This window comes from Eufriesea mexicana, unplaced genomic scaffold (genome assembly GCF_001483705.2).
Source record: "Eufriesea mexicana isolate 0111107269 unplaced genomic scaffold, ASM148370v2 scaffold1913, whole genome shotgun sequence".
NCBI classification, from domain to species: Eukaryota; Metazoa; Arthropoda; class Insecta; order Hymenoptera; family Apidae; genus Eufriesea; species Eufriesea mexicana.
The window spans coordinates 1-18,476 of NW_016909997.1; the positions used below are offsets into that span (position 1 = coordinate 1).

The 18,476-nt window shown below is 37.2% G+C and overlaps 1 protein-coding gene across 1 annotated transcript in view; it reads right to left on the minus strand.

Annotated features, from left to right (window-relative positions):
* Positions 1-527: 527 nt before the first annotated feature.
* LOC108549375 (peripheral plasma membrane protein CASK) overlaps positions 528-18,476 on the minus strand; it is a gene marked incomplete at its 3' end in the record, with an annotated part of 89,809 nt that continues 71,860 nt past the window's right edge. Inside the window, exons 6-8 of the mRNA XM_017902726.1 lie at positions 8,470-8,538; positions 788-963; positions 528-650 (exon numbers count right to left, since the gene is read on the minus strand). Coding sequence (XP_017758215.1) covers positions 528-650; positions 788-963; positions 8,470-8,538 — 368 coding nt within the window. The remainder of the gene's footprint in view (positions 651-787; positions 964-8,469; positions 8,539-18,476) is intronic.

Genomic DNA, 18,476 nt, shown 5'->3' on the forward strand with positions numbered 1-18,476 from the left:
AGAAGATAATGAAATGTTGTTATTCGTATAAATACCAAACGTGACTGTACATAATCGAAAACAAGTCTATTTATTTTCATCTTGGTCTTAACCCTTTACACGACTTTTTCGCTACAGAAAAATAGTAATTCGAAGACTTTCTGTCATAGAGTCGACGATATTTCTAAAACAGTAAATAAGAAATCGTATGCAAATTAAGACGTAGAATTATTTTACATCGATATTCGTCGGGTAATTGTAAATATGATATATTAATTAAAATCCAACTTTAGAATTCGATTAAATGGCGACTGAGAGGCAAAGGGTTAATTATCAGTACTTCAAATAAATTACGATCATCCATAGTGACTCGAAATTTTTCAACAGCATAGTACATCATAGATGCAATATGGATGACGAAAATACGAAATTGGAATGAAATTTCGAGTAGCATTTGCAATAATAGTATGAAACGTAGTGTCGAATGAGACTAGGACCACAAAAGGCTAATCCCTGGTCCAGGCTGGATGATACGCGACTGGACTTACTCTGAGCCATTTGTGGTTCAGCACTTCCTGTATGGTAATCCTGTGATTTACATCCGTTGTGAGCATTCTTTGGATTAGATCCTTCGCTGGCTCGCTGATATTGTCCCACAATGGCGTTTCCATCTGCAAGATTTACGAACAGCTCATGAATTTATCGTAGCAGGCATGGAGGATGGTCGGAGAGAGGGCCTCTGTTGCTCTTCTCGCCCGGTCTAGTGAGAAGAAACTGAGGAAAGCAGCGTGTCACGGTCAATTTCTACCTGTACTCGTCCTCTGCAGATCGCTTCTCGCAGTCTGTCTCGAGAACCCACGAATGGAAGTGTACCGGTTAATAGGACATGGAGCAGCACTCCGGCTGACCAGACGTCACCAGGCTTCCCGTACTGTCTGCGCTGGATCACTTCCGGCGCCATGAAGTGTGGACATCCGACACGACCTGCACGATCAAGAACATCGTCAGACGTATGTAAAACACGCTGGCATATTCGGCAAACGTGGAAGCGAGCCGGCAGTGATTGCTTCGGAAGTTCGCAGTCGATCGTTAGGTTGGAAGAAACTTTAGGACCGGCCCCGGAACTTCGTCGTTCGACTTCGAACGAGGAGTTCCATGTTCGCGCCAACTTCTCGCCTCGGTTATCAAACGGTTCGTAAACAAGCCCTCGTTCACGCGGCCGCGTTTCCGCGAGTTTCTTTCACCGGGTGTGCAGCGTTTTTCCTCACGCTGGAAAACAGCACGCAGGATGCGAGATCGATTTCGCACGACGGGCGTAGATCGACGATTTCTCGTCAATTTCTCCTCAATTTCTCGTGCAAATTTTCGTATTCCGAATGGAACAAACGGGATTCGATCGTTCGAGGTTCGAGTGAGGGGGTAAAAGAAGAAAGCCGTGGAGAAAAAACAAGATGCGGGTAATCTGTATTCCGAATAATTTAACCCTTTCATGGCCAACGGGACATGTCACATTTGAATAATCAGCTTGCGGCTTTCGTACCACTATTTGGACTGACTTTTCGAAATCTCCGCGCATATGCTCTATACGGGCACTCGAATTACCCGTGACAAATTCCAATTTTCAACCACGTGTATCCAAGTCCATTTTTACGTCTCGGTTGTCGAGCCTTTTCGAATATTCAATACCGTGAAAATTCGTGTACAGTCGAGTGACGGTTATTATACCACTTTATTACTGCAATTCGTTTCAAATAACCTTACTTCCTTTATAAAACAGAAATATTTTGTTTCATTTATTAATTTCTTGGACGTATAGAAACATATCAATTTGGATAAAAATAACCGGGGAAATCAGTTATCTCTCAAAACTCGTTTCGCTCTTCTAAAATAAGAGATACAAGGTTGCTCGCAGGGAGGAAAAACAGGAATCGATTAAAAATAAAAATCAATCTCGTTTTTATCTATATATCACGTCAGCTGCTATATGACGAAGAAGAAATTTCAACCAGAGCCCGTGAATTACATTTCGAATTTAAAAATTCCTCTTCCCATCGAAATTTTCCCTTTTACAGCGAAAACGTGAATACTGACTGTCATCGCATACGTGTCACATCGGAGACTCAGAAATCAACGATCTCGATGGAAATACGAAGAAATAGAAATTTATTTGAAATACAGAAAACTAGGCACGAATTAAGTACTCGTGAGTGACTGTAAAATGAAAGAAGACGTTTAAAAATGCAGTTAATTGCTTAGATTTGCGAATGACTCACACGTGACGCAAGCAGCGAATGTGTTATCCGTGTCACAATCAGAATCCGAAATCAGTCAGTACTAGTTTTGAGTAGTCCTTGGTTAAAGCTACCAGAGGCCTCGGTTAAAAATAATCTTATCCGGTGGAAACTAGTTCCGATTGATTTCGAGTTTTCACTGCAACGACTACCCAATGACGGTGGTTGACGGATAAATAATAGACGCTCTCGGAAAAATAATGCATCGTGGCCGTGAAAGGGTTAAGAATGCCAGCGGAATTTGACGCAGTTGGAAGGCTTGAACGATCGAAACTCGACGAGCGAGAAAGAAAGTATAGTCTGCTCGTTATCTCGTGAATGCTAGATCGACTGGACCAGCTTGAGTATGTGTAATGCCGGCTAAACGTATGTGTGGTATATTTAAATGCGAAACAAATGATATACATTCGGTGAGAATAGAGAACGCATGGCCGCATCTAGCACACTGTACGAGCATATTGTTTGCAAAATGGCAGCGTGCTGATCGTAGAAAAACGTACAGACAACAATGATCTAGGGCTGGTGGAGGTTGCAGAAACGGAACACGAAGCTGCAGAAGGTTGGGCATTGAGAAACGAACGTATTTAGAGAAACGTGAACGACAGGGATGCGCTTGTCAAGGCAAACAAAGCAAAAAACGACACAAACGCGCGAGACATCTTTATTGCATGTGTTTGTATCATTATCGTAGCATTTTGCGCACGTTCAAGCTGAAACAGAATACCTAATTATCCTGCCTCTCGTTAAAGATGCAGAGCCGAAAGACTCTTGCACGCGGAATAGCGATTTCGTTTTCCTCTAATAATACTTTCGCGAGAAACCGTCGTCATTTCAATGCCGGCTTGAATTTTGCGATAATAAAGTCTTCGTCGAATTTCTCCGTTGAATCGCTCGAAAATAATCACCGCGCGACTGACTCTGGTCCTTTGTACTCCAGTGGCGCCACTGCGGAGGTATCGAGAACCTGCGATTAGATACTTAGTCCCGTTCTCATTGGCAAAAATCAAAGAGTGACGAAGGTTGTAGTTCGAATAAATTTACGGATATTTATAACTCTTTTGTAAAATAGGAATTTTTTCGTTCCCTCGATTTCCAATTTTAAGTTTTTTTTTTTTAACACTAGAACTTCCGGGCTCTAATGTGTACCTAAATATAATGCATGCAATTGGTATTAATTAATATGACATAGTGAAAATAAAAGAGCATATGTAATTACGCTATTACGTTAGCATAGCTAACGCTATTCGAACAAAAATCGGTATAATTTTTACCATAAGCAGCTGCATAATTTCAGCAATGTCGAAAATTAAATGTCCGAAATAAATCACTTTAACCTCTATGGTAGTTCTAGTGTTAATAGCGAGAAGCTTCTTTTGTGAATCTGTTTTTGTAATAGCCTTAGTCACTTTTCTAGATTTATCAATGAACATAGAATTAAATAAAATACGCGATGGATTATTACTGCTTGTATAATGACACCAGTAGAGCGCAAAGGAATAATATTTTCATTCTCGAAATAAAACTTTTGGTTTTAAAGTACCTGATATTGCAAAATCGTGTTAGAGCTGCTGATCGATGAAATATAAATATTTTTGGAGTGCAAAGAGTTAAATTAATTAATCACGTTTAATTTCAAATAAAAATATACTAATCATAGGTAACATAGATGAATGTTTAATGCGAAATTATATGCCGAGTCTCGTTTGGGAAATTGAAAATCGCAATTATGAAAACTAATATCTGAGGCAATTTTGATATAACGATAATAAAGGCAGATAATTAGGCTTCTCTTTCTACTAAACCATCCTCAAACAGTATAATAAACATAGTATAAATATCATACACATAGGAGAAACATTAAAAAGGAAACAAAACAAAGACGATTAAATGAAATATATTGTACATTCAAGTAAGCAGAGTATATCTTAAGAACATTCACATTGACAATTCAGTGTAAGTGTAATGAGATATTTATCCTATCTGTATATGCGATATAGAGCGAAATAAAAGTTACTTATTTATTATTTAACAATTATTTGCAATATCTGAGAAATTTCACAGGCAAGCGAATCCGCGAATCAGAATGTGCTGTTTACGAAGTCTCTTAGCGAAAGATAAACGTTGCTTACGTTAAAAAGTCAGAGAAAGAGCTAATTAGCATATATATTAGGTAAAGGAGACCCCGTCCATCTCACGAACTTGCACCTACCGGAATCGCGCGAAAATGCATAAAAGTAGGTCGAAATTATAATACACAGAGAGTGTGAAATATAACGTGTATAGCGTGAGATACGTATAAGGGAAATATATCGAGCTATATATATATCGAATCATACGTGAACAAGAAAAAAGTGAAACTGTGCAACGAAACGAAGATATATATCAACACGGAGTATGAAATTTGAAAATCCAGTGCCAAAAAAGGGTAATATAAAAAGTACAGATAACGTTCACACGCGTGAGGTGATCCTTGTTACGAAAAAGTACAAGAACTCTGTGCGAGAAGAAACGTGCATGCATGATATCTATCGTCAAAACGGTGTTTTCTCTCGTGAATTCTATGAATAATTATGCAGTGGAATATCGTTGATAAAAGAACATTCTATCGTCGAACAATCAACATTCGTCCGCTGCGTTTCAAATCTTCGCGCGCCGCGTCTCCGCCATTGACTCGCGCTGCCAACATGGCGTACCGCTAGCCCGCGCGATTCGAACCACCCGCGCGTAACTGGGTGCGTCAAACGTTCAAACGTGGCTAAATTCGAGCAGAAAACTTGCAAAATTACGCGTCCGTGAAACCGTGCAATAGCTAGAAAATGAATTTTCACCGTTTTTCCAGCGATTTCTCAGTAAAGGGTGTAAAAGGAAGATGAATCGCGGATATCATTTCGCATTCATGGCCGCTCGCAAATTGCAGATTAAAGAAGTATCGTGATCGTGTGTCGTCTTAAACCGACACCAGGGTACCGTCGTTCGAAGCTGGATGTGCCGTTTTCTCGTAGCATAATTTCATCGCGCTCGTAAATCTCCTTTTTATCGGCGCGTTCGAATTTTCATCGCGAACGAACCCCGTTGTGCGCTTCGCACGCTGTACTGCTGGGTTCGTCTGATTTTTAACGATGGAAATCTTGAAATTCGTGCGAGCACGTAACACTCGACTACGTCCGCCCTTTTTCTCTTTTCTCATTTATCTCGGTTGCTCGCTTATCGATCCCGAAATAATTAAAATTTGATCTCGTTTGTTCGGCGTACCTGGAATAAATTTCGACGTGCACGGCGCCTTCGAAAGCGTGTTTCTAAAAATAATATTTCTTACAAATTGTAAACACAACTGTAAATATCGGGGTCTCGTTCTCGTTTCGTCGTTCAATTTGCGATGTCAATTTTGACAAAAACGACACGGGTCTGGAAGTATCGAATATCGCGTGGTCTGCAACGTTTCAAATCGATGACGTGAAAATTGTGTAACAACGACACATCGTTACAAGCTTACGATGATGTATTGTGTCCATGTGTGAGCCGCGTATCGGTGTTACAGCTAGACACTTACGTACGGGTACCACGATGTGTATTCCTTAAATAATTGACAGAAAGTATCGATGACGTAACAGTCCACCACAGATAACAAACGATAAAACAAACACAAAGGCATACATATAGGCAGACACATAGAGACAGGCTAGTCTACCGCTACGAACAATGACGACACAGACAAGCCCAACAATCGGGCAATTTTCGAACGCAATCAGACCAAACAAGGAAAACATTGAAGAGTTTATTACGCGTAAAAGCTGACAATTTGAAAACTGCGGAATTACTTCGGGACAGTCTCGTTTAAAATCGTCTGACAAATACACATGCTACCGCGTCTTTTGTAAGAATTGAAAACCTCGGATGAGGTTTATTTTCGCATACAGGCGTGTTTCCACGAATCGCGTACACGTGATTCACGTTGGAAATAAGAATTAATACGTACATAATACATAAAAATAATATATAAAAAATATGAAAAAATTCGCAATCTATTATATTCTTCCTCGACACTCATCAGCAAGTGTATTTGCATAATTTATTCTTCATCTTGCTCTTCCATCCACCTAAATTCGATAGATGGATGGAATCGTGAAGTACGAAAAATATCCGGGAAAAGAGTTATGCAAGATTTCAAGTATGAAAGGAAAATCGTAATGAACCCTTCAATAATGGGAGCCCTAGAACGAAGCAGAAGTGGACTCATTCGTACACTCTACAAAACGGGGCACGTCGACGACGGGGAACAGACCAGCGTAAATAAAACTGGGAACCAATAAGACAAAGAAAGAAACTGAAAAGAGGAGGAAAGAAAACAGGTGGGCCTTTCTGTCTTGTTCTTGAGATATTAGGCAGCTCGACGACACAACGTGTATCTGTCACTACGCGAGCCTGCACAACGATTTTACAGGAACAAACTACCCCACGTAGGTCAAGTGGAGTGTCTACGCAGACACTACGTGTTGTTCTGAAGCTGACATAATCGAACGACACGGGGGTAGAACGAATATGCGTGTCATTGCATGGAAAACAAGCAAACCGCGAACGTTTTAATCGATCTCCGCGTTGTCTCGGGAGCATAACGATATAGCAGTTGTCGATAGGACGTCGCGGCTCGTCGCGACAAGAATTGAACAGTCTTTTTTACCCTATTCGAGCATCACGCGTGCGTCTACCTTTCCATCCGATCATTCGGACCAAACGATATTACGAAGAGTCGAAACGATTCTTTATACGTCTCTCTCTCTCTCTCTCTCTCTTTCCATGTCGTCTCTACCCCCGGTTCTCGTTATTATGCGGATGTGGCAGGCATACGAGTACCGATATTGTCCTCCGTATCGCTCACTAGCGAATCCTCGGCGTCGGTCAGGTCCTCGAAAGGGAAATTGCAGCTCGGAGACGTCAGCCCTATCGAAAGAACACAGACAAATAGGACAAGGATCGTTATCGGCGGAGTAATGTCGGGGTGTGCAGCATCTGCCATCAGATCGACGATAAGAACGTTATCGTCGTCGCCGTTATTCGTAGAGGAAGACAGACCTGTGTTTGTGTCATTGTATCAAAGAATCGAGTTAGAACGGGTCAGGGCGTAGGCTAGGCCCTGCGAACCATTTTCTCAACGATTATTTGTCAAGGCGTGCCTGTGTCTCGACAATTCAACGTTAACCTCGTTGACTAGCACGCTCGTCGAGGATAAAGGGGTGTCTGATCGCTGTCATTCGCGATCCTACGTTCGCCGTTCCGCGTTTGTTTTCCAACGACTTCCTCTGGACACTGCGGTGCCTTGTTGTGTAACAAAACAGGGGAGGAAATTGGTCGCGAGGTGGTTAAATACTGGCTCATCGTGTCTGCGATTGGGAACAGCTGTTCCTCTCTTTCAAAGGGCTAATTGACAGCGTTGGGGGTTACACGTGTTATAGCTACTTCGTGGATGAAAAGATGGTACAGACAATATAAAATATATAGATGGAATCTACGGAACATCGATAAACACTGATAAACGGAATCGTTAAATCCAAGTGCAGATGTTGCGGTAACAAAGAGATGGAAAATACAGAGTAATTTTTAGACACGAAGCTTCGTTTCGATGAGAAGATTGATCGCTGGTGTATGTACTAGTCCTAATACGAGGGTATAGATCTCGTGGCCCAATCCGGTGGATCGATTTCTTCGAAAAACAAAGCTTCGTGCAGCAGAAACGCTAAATCGTGTTCCAGATCTATTCGTTTATACAGGATCGTGGAGCATCCTGTATTATCGTTTACACGGAGAATTACATCGAACAATGTAACAATGGTGGGTCGGTGGGTTGGTGAACGATGTGGAGGAACGGTTCGAGTGGGCCTCTCGTCTTTTTCTCTCGAATTCTGACGTGGGGTCGATAAAACAGCGAAGTGATTGGAACGAAAATGTCCGAGCACGCGGGTCGAACCGGTTAGAGACTCGTGGTCGAAATCTGAACGCGGAAAAAGCAAGCAAGCAAGCAGTGGCAGCTTCTAGAAGTACAGTAACGTGAGAGGGACACACGGATCGGGTTAAGATGGTAGCATAATATCGTGTGTACGTGAACCGTGTGAGTGTGACTGCGTGTGTGTGTCGGTGTGATACATATGGCATGATGATACAAGGCTCCTGCGGAAGTGATGATTAAAGGTTAGGTCAGGCTTACCCTCGTTGTCGGCCTTCAAGTAGAGCTGCCCCTTTGGGCTCAGACACTGCCGATACTCGGTGTAACACTCTGTATTCATTCAAACCAAATTTCAAGTTATCAAATTTTGTAATCAAGCGACCCTCTTTCCTCGCGTAGTCATTAAAAGTCTATATAATCATTCTCTCTTTTCCCTATATTTCTTTTTCATTTTTTCCAAATGTTTTCAAGGAAGGAAAGCTTCAAGCTCTTTCTACAGCGTAGCAGAGGAAATAAAAAAATTTACATAAGTAAAGTTCGAACGATTGAAATTTAATTTTATAATTATCTTCTCGATCACCGTAACTTTTTAATATTATAAATTTTAATAGAATAGAAGAATAGTCGAATTTTTAATAGCAAAATTTTATATCTAAGTAAACGAAGATACGAGATATTATATAATAGACAAATTCGATCGTAATTGTTGCAATCCAATTGTTAGAACCATAATTGCAGGAACCATAATTGTTGGAACCATCGATCTCGTTCGAGGCTACCAAAATTCAGGTGTAACGATCACAAAGGAAACTAATAGGCGGTTAAAAGATAACCGTGAAATAATTACGTAAAAGAGGAAAAATCTGGCACACGAAAATCGGAAAATGGAGGAAAACAGGGATCGTCCCTAGGTAACAACACTGCTCCCTGTTATTCGATCGACCGGAGCAACAAACGCTTTTAATAACGCAGACGCGTTCATCAAATTCCATCGGAGTAATAAACATGCAAATTATTAATTTCGATATCGGAGGATCGGGGCTGCCTTTGTGCGGATGCACGAAATGAACAACTTCGCGCTTTCTGAGATTCGTTAAGCAGTTCGCCCAGAAACTCGCGAGTCCAAGAAGATGCAGTTTTCGAAGATACGAAGTTTGCTGCTCCACTTTTAAACCTAACTTTTCTCTTTGATATTTGCGTTCTTCGTATTGTTCGATGGTTTAAATTAGTTTCGAACTTGGAAGGCTAAGTAACACTGCTTTCAGCAGATTTAACATCTGCTTTGAGAGTAACAACTTTCTCCCGATGATAATTCGGAAAAAATTATTGCCTCCAATTTGCATATTACTGATGGTTATCGAACAGATCTGTGACGAAGATGAATCAAGTCGAAATATTAAAATAAACATTATGTGATTCTAAAATATACTACTAAGGACTATTTGAGCTATTATTTTAACAAACTCACAGGTTCCTCAGATTTTGTAAAAATTATTAATGTATTTTATATATTCTGAAATCTCAAAAATGACTAATATGTAATATTAAGTTAATAAAATTTCTAAAATTTCTGATGCAATATTAAATTTCCAAACTATCTAAAATCGTTAATTAAACTCCGAAAATCTCCAAAATTATTAAACTAATTTTAATCTAAAAATTTTGAGAATTATTATCGCGATATTAAATTTCTAAAATATCTAAATTTTACAAATAAAATTTTTAATTTCCATAAATTGTACAAAGAAAGTTAACATAAAGTTCTGTTTGAATTAAAATATTCTCGAGGTAGATAAAAAGTTTTACGTCAGCAAATGAATTACGAGATGTGAAAACATTGTTCACATCTGGCAAATATTTGTCCAGAATGCCCTTTTTCGCCGATAATCTGATCACGTATTTGATCCTTATATCAAATTGAAACCCAACCGAGCACATTTAAACCGAGTCCATGCTGTACAACGTAACATCGTTATGTAACGAATTGTCTTTTTCGTTACTTCGTTGTGCAACGTATTTTTATAACTTGCGATACCAGGTGATATCTTTCCCATTGTGACAAGTTTGCAAAACGTTTCGCACGCACCTATTGATAATGACATCAAACGTTGAGGAAGTTGGCAAATGTTTTGAAATCGCTTTATACTATACACTGTTTTGGTCTGACTGGCAACATGTTGCGTAACAATGTTTTCTAACTATGTTTGATCTCTACACGACACTTGATGGATAATACATACCTCCAGTAGTGCTATGTGTAACGCGAAAGCTATTATTTAAATTTAGTAGCACTCTCTCCCTCTATTTGCCTTCGAACCCTCTGTAACCGGAGCTTTATTTCCTCGTGAAAAATTAATAGGAACTGATTATAAATGTTTATGCTTTATGCTTTAATGTCTATGTATTTCATGAACGATAAAAATTAAATAATAATTTAATTACAATTATAATATCGTGTTATAATTATTTATATCACTGATAAATTGATTAATTAATATTGTAATTCAAATAAAAATTAGGAATCAAGAATTGGCACGTACATGGACTATTAGTATCAATAAAATGATACAACGATATAATATAATAGTAGGCTAATAATAAAAAGAAAAAATAATAAAAGGAAAATTAACCCTTTGCACTCGAGTGTAAAGTACTCTCAGTCGTTATTTAATCAAATTCCAAAGATAGATGTTAATTAATATATCAAATTTACAATTACCCAACGAATATTGAAGTAAAATAATGCTACGTCTTAATTTGCATACGATTTCTTATTTACCGTTTTAGAAATATCGTCGACTTTATGGCAGAAGGTTTTCGAATTGCTATTTTCCTGTAACGAAAAAATCGTCGAGTGCAAAGGGTTAAGAAATATAACTAACCTAAGAGAAGTATTTCCAAATCTTTTATATTATCCAAATAATTTTCAATCCTCTACCCTAACGTTTACAAAAGATAGGAAATAGTAATATATTGAAGAAAACAAATTAAAAAATGTATCTCAGAATTTAATTCTGATTTAATACCCAAAGTAATAATTTTATTTATATTTGGTCCTTTAACCCTCTGTGTTCAACGATTTTTTGGTTAAAGAAGGGTACGAGTTGAAAAATTATCTGCTATATGGCTGATGACATTTTTTGAGGAGTAAATAAGAAATCGTATAATAATTAAAACGTAGGATTATTTAATTTCGATACCTCGCACACTGTTACGTTATTTTAAATTTGAAATATTAATTAATGTCAAGCCTCGAAATTTGATCAAATGGCGACTGTAAGGCGCCTCTCGATTGCAAAGGGTTAATTATCCACCATGATAAATCTTAAATCACACCTACTCTATTCGGGAAATTCGCCCTTAAAGCCAGGAATAAAGTCAACAAATCCCAAAGACCTGCGTAATAAAATTCCCATTTTAAAACCTCGGCGACACTTTGCAACCCCTTAGGGGTCGCGACCGAAAGGTTGTATGTGTTTATAGAGGGTTAATAAGTTCCATAATTTCGCAATGTAACGTGGCAGTTATATACGCAGCTCTAGATCCACCGTAACATTCCTTCGCAAACAACCGGATCAATACTCCACATCTTGTAGGAAAAATGTATCGCGATATCCATCCCAGTCGGTCTCTGACACATTCGGACGAAACTCTCGGCAGTTGGATCGAAAACAAATTTAGTCGCGACTACTTGCACGTGTCGTAGCATTAAATCGAGGGCAGAAACGAACGTCTTGTACGAATCAACACACGGAGTCATGAATGAAGGTCCGACCACTTACGCATGAGCACCCGGCTTGAAGTGGATCGATTGCTATAACAAAGTGCATTTTATCAACGGCTCTTAACGGCTATACGATCAAACGTGGCGCGACGATTCCACCTATGGTTATCATGCAACGAGTTCACCACGACGGAGCGTGGAAAAGATGGCGGCGAGAGTCAGATGAAAATGGAGGCTGCAGAAGAAAGTTCCGAGCATTATACCCGAATGGCGATCGCGGAAACGATGCCAAGAGTGAAATTAATACCACGGTCGAACCTCGATTATTCACGCATTCGATTATCCGACCGTTCAATTACCAAACAATCTCAATGCCTGGGCTTAAGCGGAATTACAAAACGCAATTCCTGCATAAATTTGCATCGAGCAATGACTGCTGTCGAGGGAATGCGCGAATCGTGGATTCCAAGATTTCGTGGGGGATGACAGTTGTGGGCGAGTTCCGCATTCATGAATAATAATTTTTCGACTTTTCCACCGAGTTTCGACTCTTGAATGGCTTCCAAAAAAATTTTCTTTCCAAACACCGATGTATGCATATGGTTCTTTACTGCGGAGGGGGGTGTGTATATCAAATTTGGAAAATTTCAGTTTCCGAGTTTCGCGACGTTAATGTTTTATCGATGAACACGGTTCTGTTTGTTTTTAACTCTTTGGAGAGAAATATCGAGAACAGTGACAGATGCAGGAAATTACCATGCATGGAATATACAGGGTGGGACAAAGAAATCTTAATGTACTTCTGAAGTACTCCTATTTTCTAAAATATCTAAAAGTTAATTTCATTTCTGAGGGTTCGATTTTGACATCCATGTTTATCGAAATTTAATTATCACGTGTCTCAAGTATAAATTGTTAAAGTATACGATTATACATTTTCCTCTTCTTGTTACTACGTTGTGTGGAAAACCAATGGAAACTTAATATTGTTAGTGAAAATTAGTTAATTTCGTTGTTTACAGAAGGTAAAAGAAAATTCTCGTGGACGTATGAAAAATTTTACTTTTGAAGGATCGAATTTAGTGTCCATGTTTATTAAAATTTAATTATTACGTGTCTTAAGTATAAACTGTTAAAGTTTACGATTATATTATTTTCTCTTTTTGTTACCACGCTGTGTGGAAAACGAATGAAAATTTAATATTGTTAACGAAGATTGATTAATTTCGTTGTTTAAAAGAAATAAAAGAAAATTCTCGTGAACGTATGAAAAATTCGAGTTCGTCGAATAGAAATAGCACAATTGCCAGTGGATTAAGGTTGTTTACTTGGCGACGCGTAGAAAGTCCTTAATCTGCGTGAATATTGAAACCTTTGACACCTTCACAGGCCGAGTTAATCCTGCCCGAGGCTTACGCCTGTAAACCACGCCTTTTTCGAACAGCGTTCAAACGTGCGAATTGACGTCGGCGCGTCATCAAATCTCTGATGAAGCTAGCTTCGCAGCTGCTGAAACGAACACTTTTCCAAGGAAAACGAGAAACTGTGAAAAAAAAGAAAAAAGCAACGAAAAAGAAAAAAAGTGGCACAAAAAAGAAGGTATATTGAATCCATATCATTCGAGATGCTAATGAACAGTATATGTAATTAGAGATTAATTTCTGTTACAAGGGTGAGTCGATAAATAAATTATTTTCTCGCTCTAGAAAGAGAAAATAGTTAAAATCTCTAAATATTCGTTAAAGTTTGAAACAATTTAAAAATCCTAATTTTGTTCGATTTATTCATTTCCATTTTTCCCTAACTATTTCGAGGTTGCTTCTTTACCTCGACCCAGCTAAAGTGCTTCAGAGGTACACCCCTTTCCATTTGGCCAAACGCATGAAAATCACATGACAAGAGGTCTATACTGCAAGGTAGATATTCCTATTCTCCACACTGAAGTTCACCCAATAATTTCTGTGTCACAGCCACAGAACGTGGTCGAGTATCGTCGCAGAGGAGGGCTACTTTTCAACCGAGTTTTCCAGGTCGTTTGTTTTTTTATGGCTGTCCATAGACGTCTTAACATTTCACGATAAGTAAAACTATTGATCTAAATTAAAATTTTAACTTCCTCGATATTTCAAAGGCCAAATTTGTCACGGTCAGATGCCAGTTTTTAACACTAGAATTAGCAAACTGATTAAAACAACTGGTTTCATATTCTCTGCCTTTGGTGGTCTTCGAAAGTATGCAATTGTTCTGGGAAAAATTAATATTAACAAAATTCATTATTGAATTAATTTATTATAGAATATAACTTAAATTTTGTATATCTATAAGAAAATAAATTATTGACCAGAATATTTTATCTTAATTTCAAATTATTTATCAACAAATATTATTAAAAATCGTCTAATTTATTTGTAATGGAGTATAAATAAAACACGATGTCATAGGTGTCAAGAAATAAAAGAGAATTTTTTAAAAATAAATGTGGTAGTAATTATAAAAATAAAGGCAATAAATTTGTCACTTATTTCATTTTGCATCTATTTGTACTACAATAATATGAAACCATGTTTGCAAAGTATCACGAAATTAATGTGCTAAATTGAGTTTATAATTGTTTGATTCTCCTCTTAATTTATCCTTTAATTAAAAATTCTGTAATCAGAGTATCGCTTTTGTCACTGATCTCACGCCTTTTGTTATAATAAACATATAATCAATTGTTCATTATCGAACTCTCTATTCTCTTTTACTTTTTGGTTTCTTCTGAGATTCATATGTAACCTATTTCAACTACCACGACGAGCATTTGACCGGTCAAATGACTGGTCGTAGTAGGTTTAGTGTTAAGAGTCTTTTCAATTATGGGTCTGCCTTTGTGGTACTCATCAACGTCTTCTTCCTACTCGTTTTTAAATTAAGGGCTCAGGAGAAGAATAGTACAGTAGCTTCCGACCTTTGCGAGATCGTAGGAAGGTAAACCAGTTTTTATAAAACGGAAACTCGCGTCGAACAAACTATCGATTAATATCGAAAATTTCATTTACCCGTGGATTCTAATCACAAAAAATTTTTGGGAAAACTACGACATATTTCAGAAAAATCTTCCATGAGCTTATACGATTGATCTGAAGGGTCAGTGGTTGAGAAACACTGGTACAAGTGACAAATTCTTTCATTTAAAAATACTGTAAGTAGAGTAGAATTTTAACAGAAAAATCTAAGTTTCGAAACATTAACCCTTTGCACTCGGCGATTTTTTCGTCGCAGGAAAATAGTAATTCGAAGACTTGCTGCCATAAAGTCGACGATATTTTGAAAACGGTAACTAAGCAGTGCAAATTAATTGTAAGACATAGAATTATTTTACTTCGATATTCCACGTGTCGTTGGATAATTGTAATTCGAGGTATTAATTAACAATAATCTCTAGAATTTGATTAAATGGTGACTGAGAGTCAACTCTCGAGTGCAAAGGGTTAAAATTCTGCCTTCAAAGTGCTTCGCGTGTTTTGCATCATAGTAATCTTCCCTTTCCTGATAAAAATACTTAGAAGAAATCGTTGAAGATTAGTTTGGACTAGTTTGGAAAGTATCAATTTGGAAGAGAAGATAATGAAACGTTGTTATTCGTATAAATACCAAACGTGACTGTACATAATCGAAAACACGTCTATTTATTTTCATCTTGGTCTTAACCCTTTGCACGACCTTTTCGTTACAGAAAAATAGTAATTCGAAGACTTTCTGTCATAGAGTCGACGATATTTAAGTCTATTTATTTTCATCTTGGTCTTAACCCTTTACACGACTTTTTCGCTACAGAAAAATAGTAATTCGAAGACTTTCTGTCATAGAGTCGACGATATTTCTAAAACAGTAAATAAGAAATTGTACGCAAATTAAGACGTAGAATTATTTTACGTCGATATTCGTTGGGTAATTGTAAATTTGATATATTAATTAACATCCATATTTAGAATTTGATTAAATGGCGACTGAGAGGCGCCTCTCGAGTGCAAAGGGTTAATACAAATTATCCCGTGTAATAAAGGCTTGAAAAATCCTGATAAAATCCGCTAGGTAAGTACGAATCTCACATATATTATACATCATCTCTCATACTTATTTTATTCTTGGAAAAATACGCATTTTTATCCTTCTTTCACAGAGCCCTTCTAATGCTCTGCATTATTTAATCACCGACTGATGATACGCATTAGCTAATTCTCTATGATCTTACTTTCATAAAAATAGGATAAGAGTATGCATCTTAAACTCGAAGGCAGTTTGAACAAGATCTCCCATGTTTGGGAACTCTGATATATCATGACTGATGCAAACGAGTTTAACCCTTTGCACTCGAGAGGCGCCTTTCAGTCGCCATTTGATAAAATTTCGAAGATCGATATTAATTAATATGTCAAATTTCAGATAATGTAACGGTGTGAAAAATAACGAAATCAAATAATTCTACGAGTTAATTATCATACGATTTCTTATTTACTGTTCAAAAAATCTTTAAACTCCTACTTTTCCTTAGCCAGAAAATCGTCGAGTGGAAAGGGTAAAACCTACTAAGTTACTACTAAATTTACTTAATAACAATGATTTGTCCAGAATCTTTTTGAGCAATTATTAGTCTAGACCTGTTTTAGAATGAAAGTTAACATGGAAGTGTAACTTATGTAACTTAATCATTGACTCGCCATTATAGAAGAATTATTGAACTTTATTTGAAAGGTAAAAATTAGTATCTACATATTAAATTTTTGAAATTATCAGTTTGGAGATTGCAGAACGTTAAAATGCTTCTCCAAAAGACACGTTATTAAAATTTTCATATAATACCGATGATGGAAGCAAACACCTGAAATTTTTATATATGTGAGAATACTATATTAGAAGGATATTTAGTAAAAATAAGTATGATATATTGAAAATACGATATTTCACATCCTTTTGCCTTTCTGTTCCAAGAGTTAATTTAATTATAAAGTTCATATTTAATTTTACTTCCATTAATAAAATAAATGGTCTCATACCTTTATTCAATATAGTGGTTCAACTTTTAATTAAATTCCTTTCGTTTGTGTCAATAAGAAACACTCAACAATCTACTAATTAACAATTACCAAACAGTTATTAAATTAACAAATATTTCAAACATAGTTGCACAAGACAGTCAGGGTCACTTTGTATAATACATTATATTCACAGAAAAAGGCTCGAAATTTCAATATTTTAAATATACTAACCACGTTTATTAGTTTCAACAGAAAATAAGTCAATCGTACTGAAAGCATTATCCTTTCCCTAAGAATATTATCACATTTTATTAATTTTGCTATAAATTCATTACGAAATAATAGCCTAAATTAATAACTGTATTCGACCAATTATCTCGTACATTCTTCTAATTATCGAAAAAATGTGTCCCATATTTTTTCCATTATTAAACTGATTAAATTTCCGTTGTTTCTGTCAACAAGAGGTACATTCTCGACGATCTACTAATTAACACTGTCATTAAATTAGCAAATACGACCAACGTAGGCACATAATACGTGGTATTCAAAGAAACGATGTGCACTGCATAGCCGCAGGACACGGAGAATCCCTGAAAAAAGATTCACACGAACGTCCTGCGCCAATTAAAACGAAACACTGTATTCAGAGACCCGGCCAGCTATTATTAGACGTTTGAGCTATACTTCGCCACTTGTACAGCCACTCGTAAGTTTATGAAATATTTAATAATAAGAATCGAGCCTCGTGCACTGCCATGTCAATACACTAGCGACATTGTGCTTCGCTCTGAGCTAGTTAATAACCGTGGCGCTAGTAGTCGTAGCTCCGTAACCATGTAATCCGAGACCTAGTAGCATCAGGGTGTATTTTTCTTCATTAGACGTTACCTCCTCCCGCGGGAATAGCACTGTCCACGGAGGACTGATTAGATCTAACTTTTCTCGCTCTTTACGAAGGCATCTAACCAGATAAAAATGTGAGAAAACAGTGAATGGCGAATTTTAATTAAATTCTCTCTAGTCGTCAATAATGTCAATTTTTTCTTTCCTGCTTTCATCCCGTTGAACTTTTAATTAATAAACCGATTCAATTTCAAACTCGCGTTTAATTATATACGAGAGGATATCTTCATGATCGTATTCCTGGAATTTTTTCATGAGTTAAAAGCTCGATTAAAATAATATTTTTTCTTCCCGGACATTTTTTCAGTTTATAATGGCTTCTGTTTCGGGAAAACAAATTTCCTGCTCGTCAATCGTAAATAAGTTTATCGATGAAAAGGATGTAAAGCATAGAAAGGAAGATGTGTAAAATAACAAGTATAGTGAAATTTTCTCAGGATTTTGAAGTTACGGTTATCGATGTGTAATTCTTGACTTGAAAGAAATATCAGTAAGATGGAAAATGGCTGAGATACCAAACTACGTGATATATAACGTAGAATGGTTCATAAATTGTATAATGTAGATCGAGTCTCGTTTTACTCTGATTCTGTCCAAATCGTAAATAATCTTTCCCT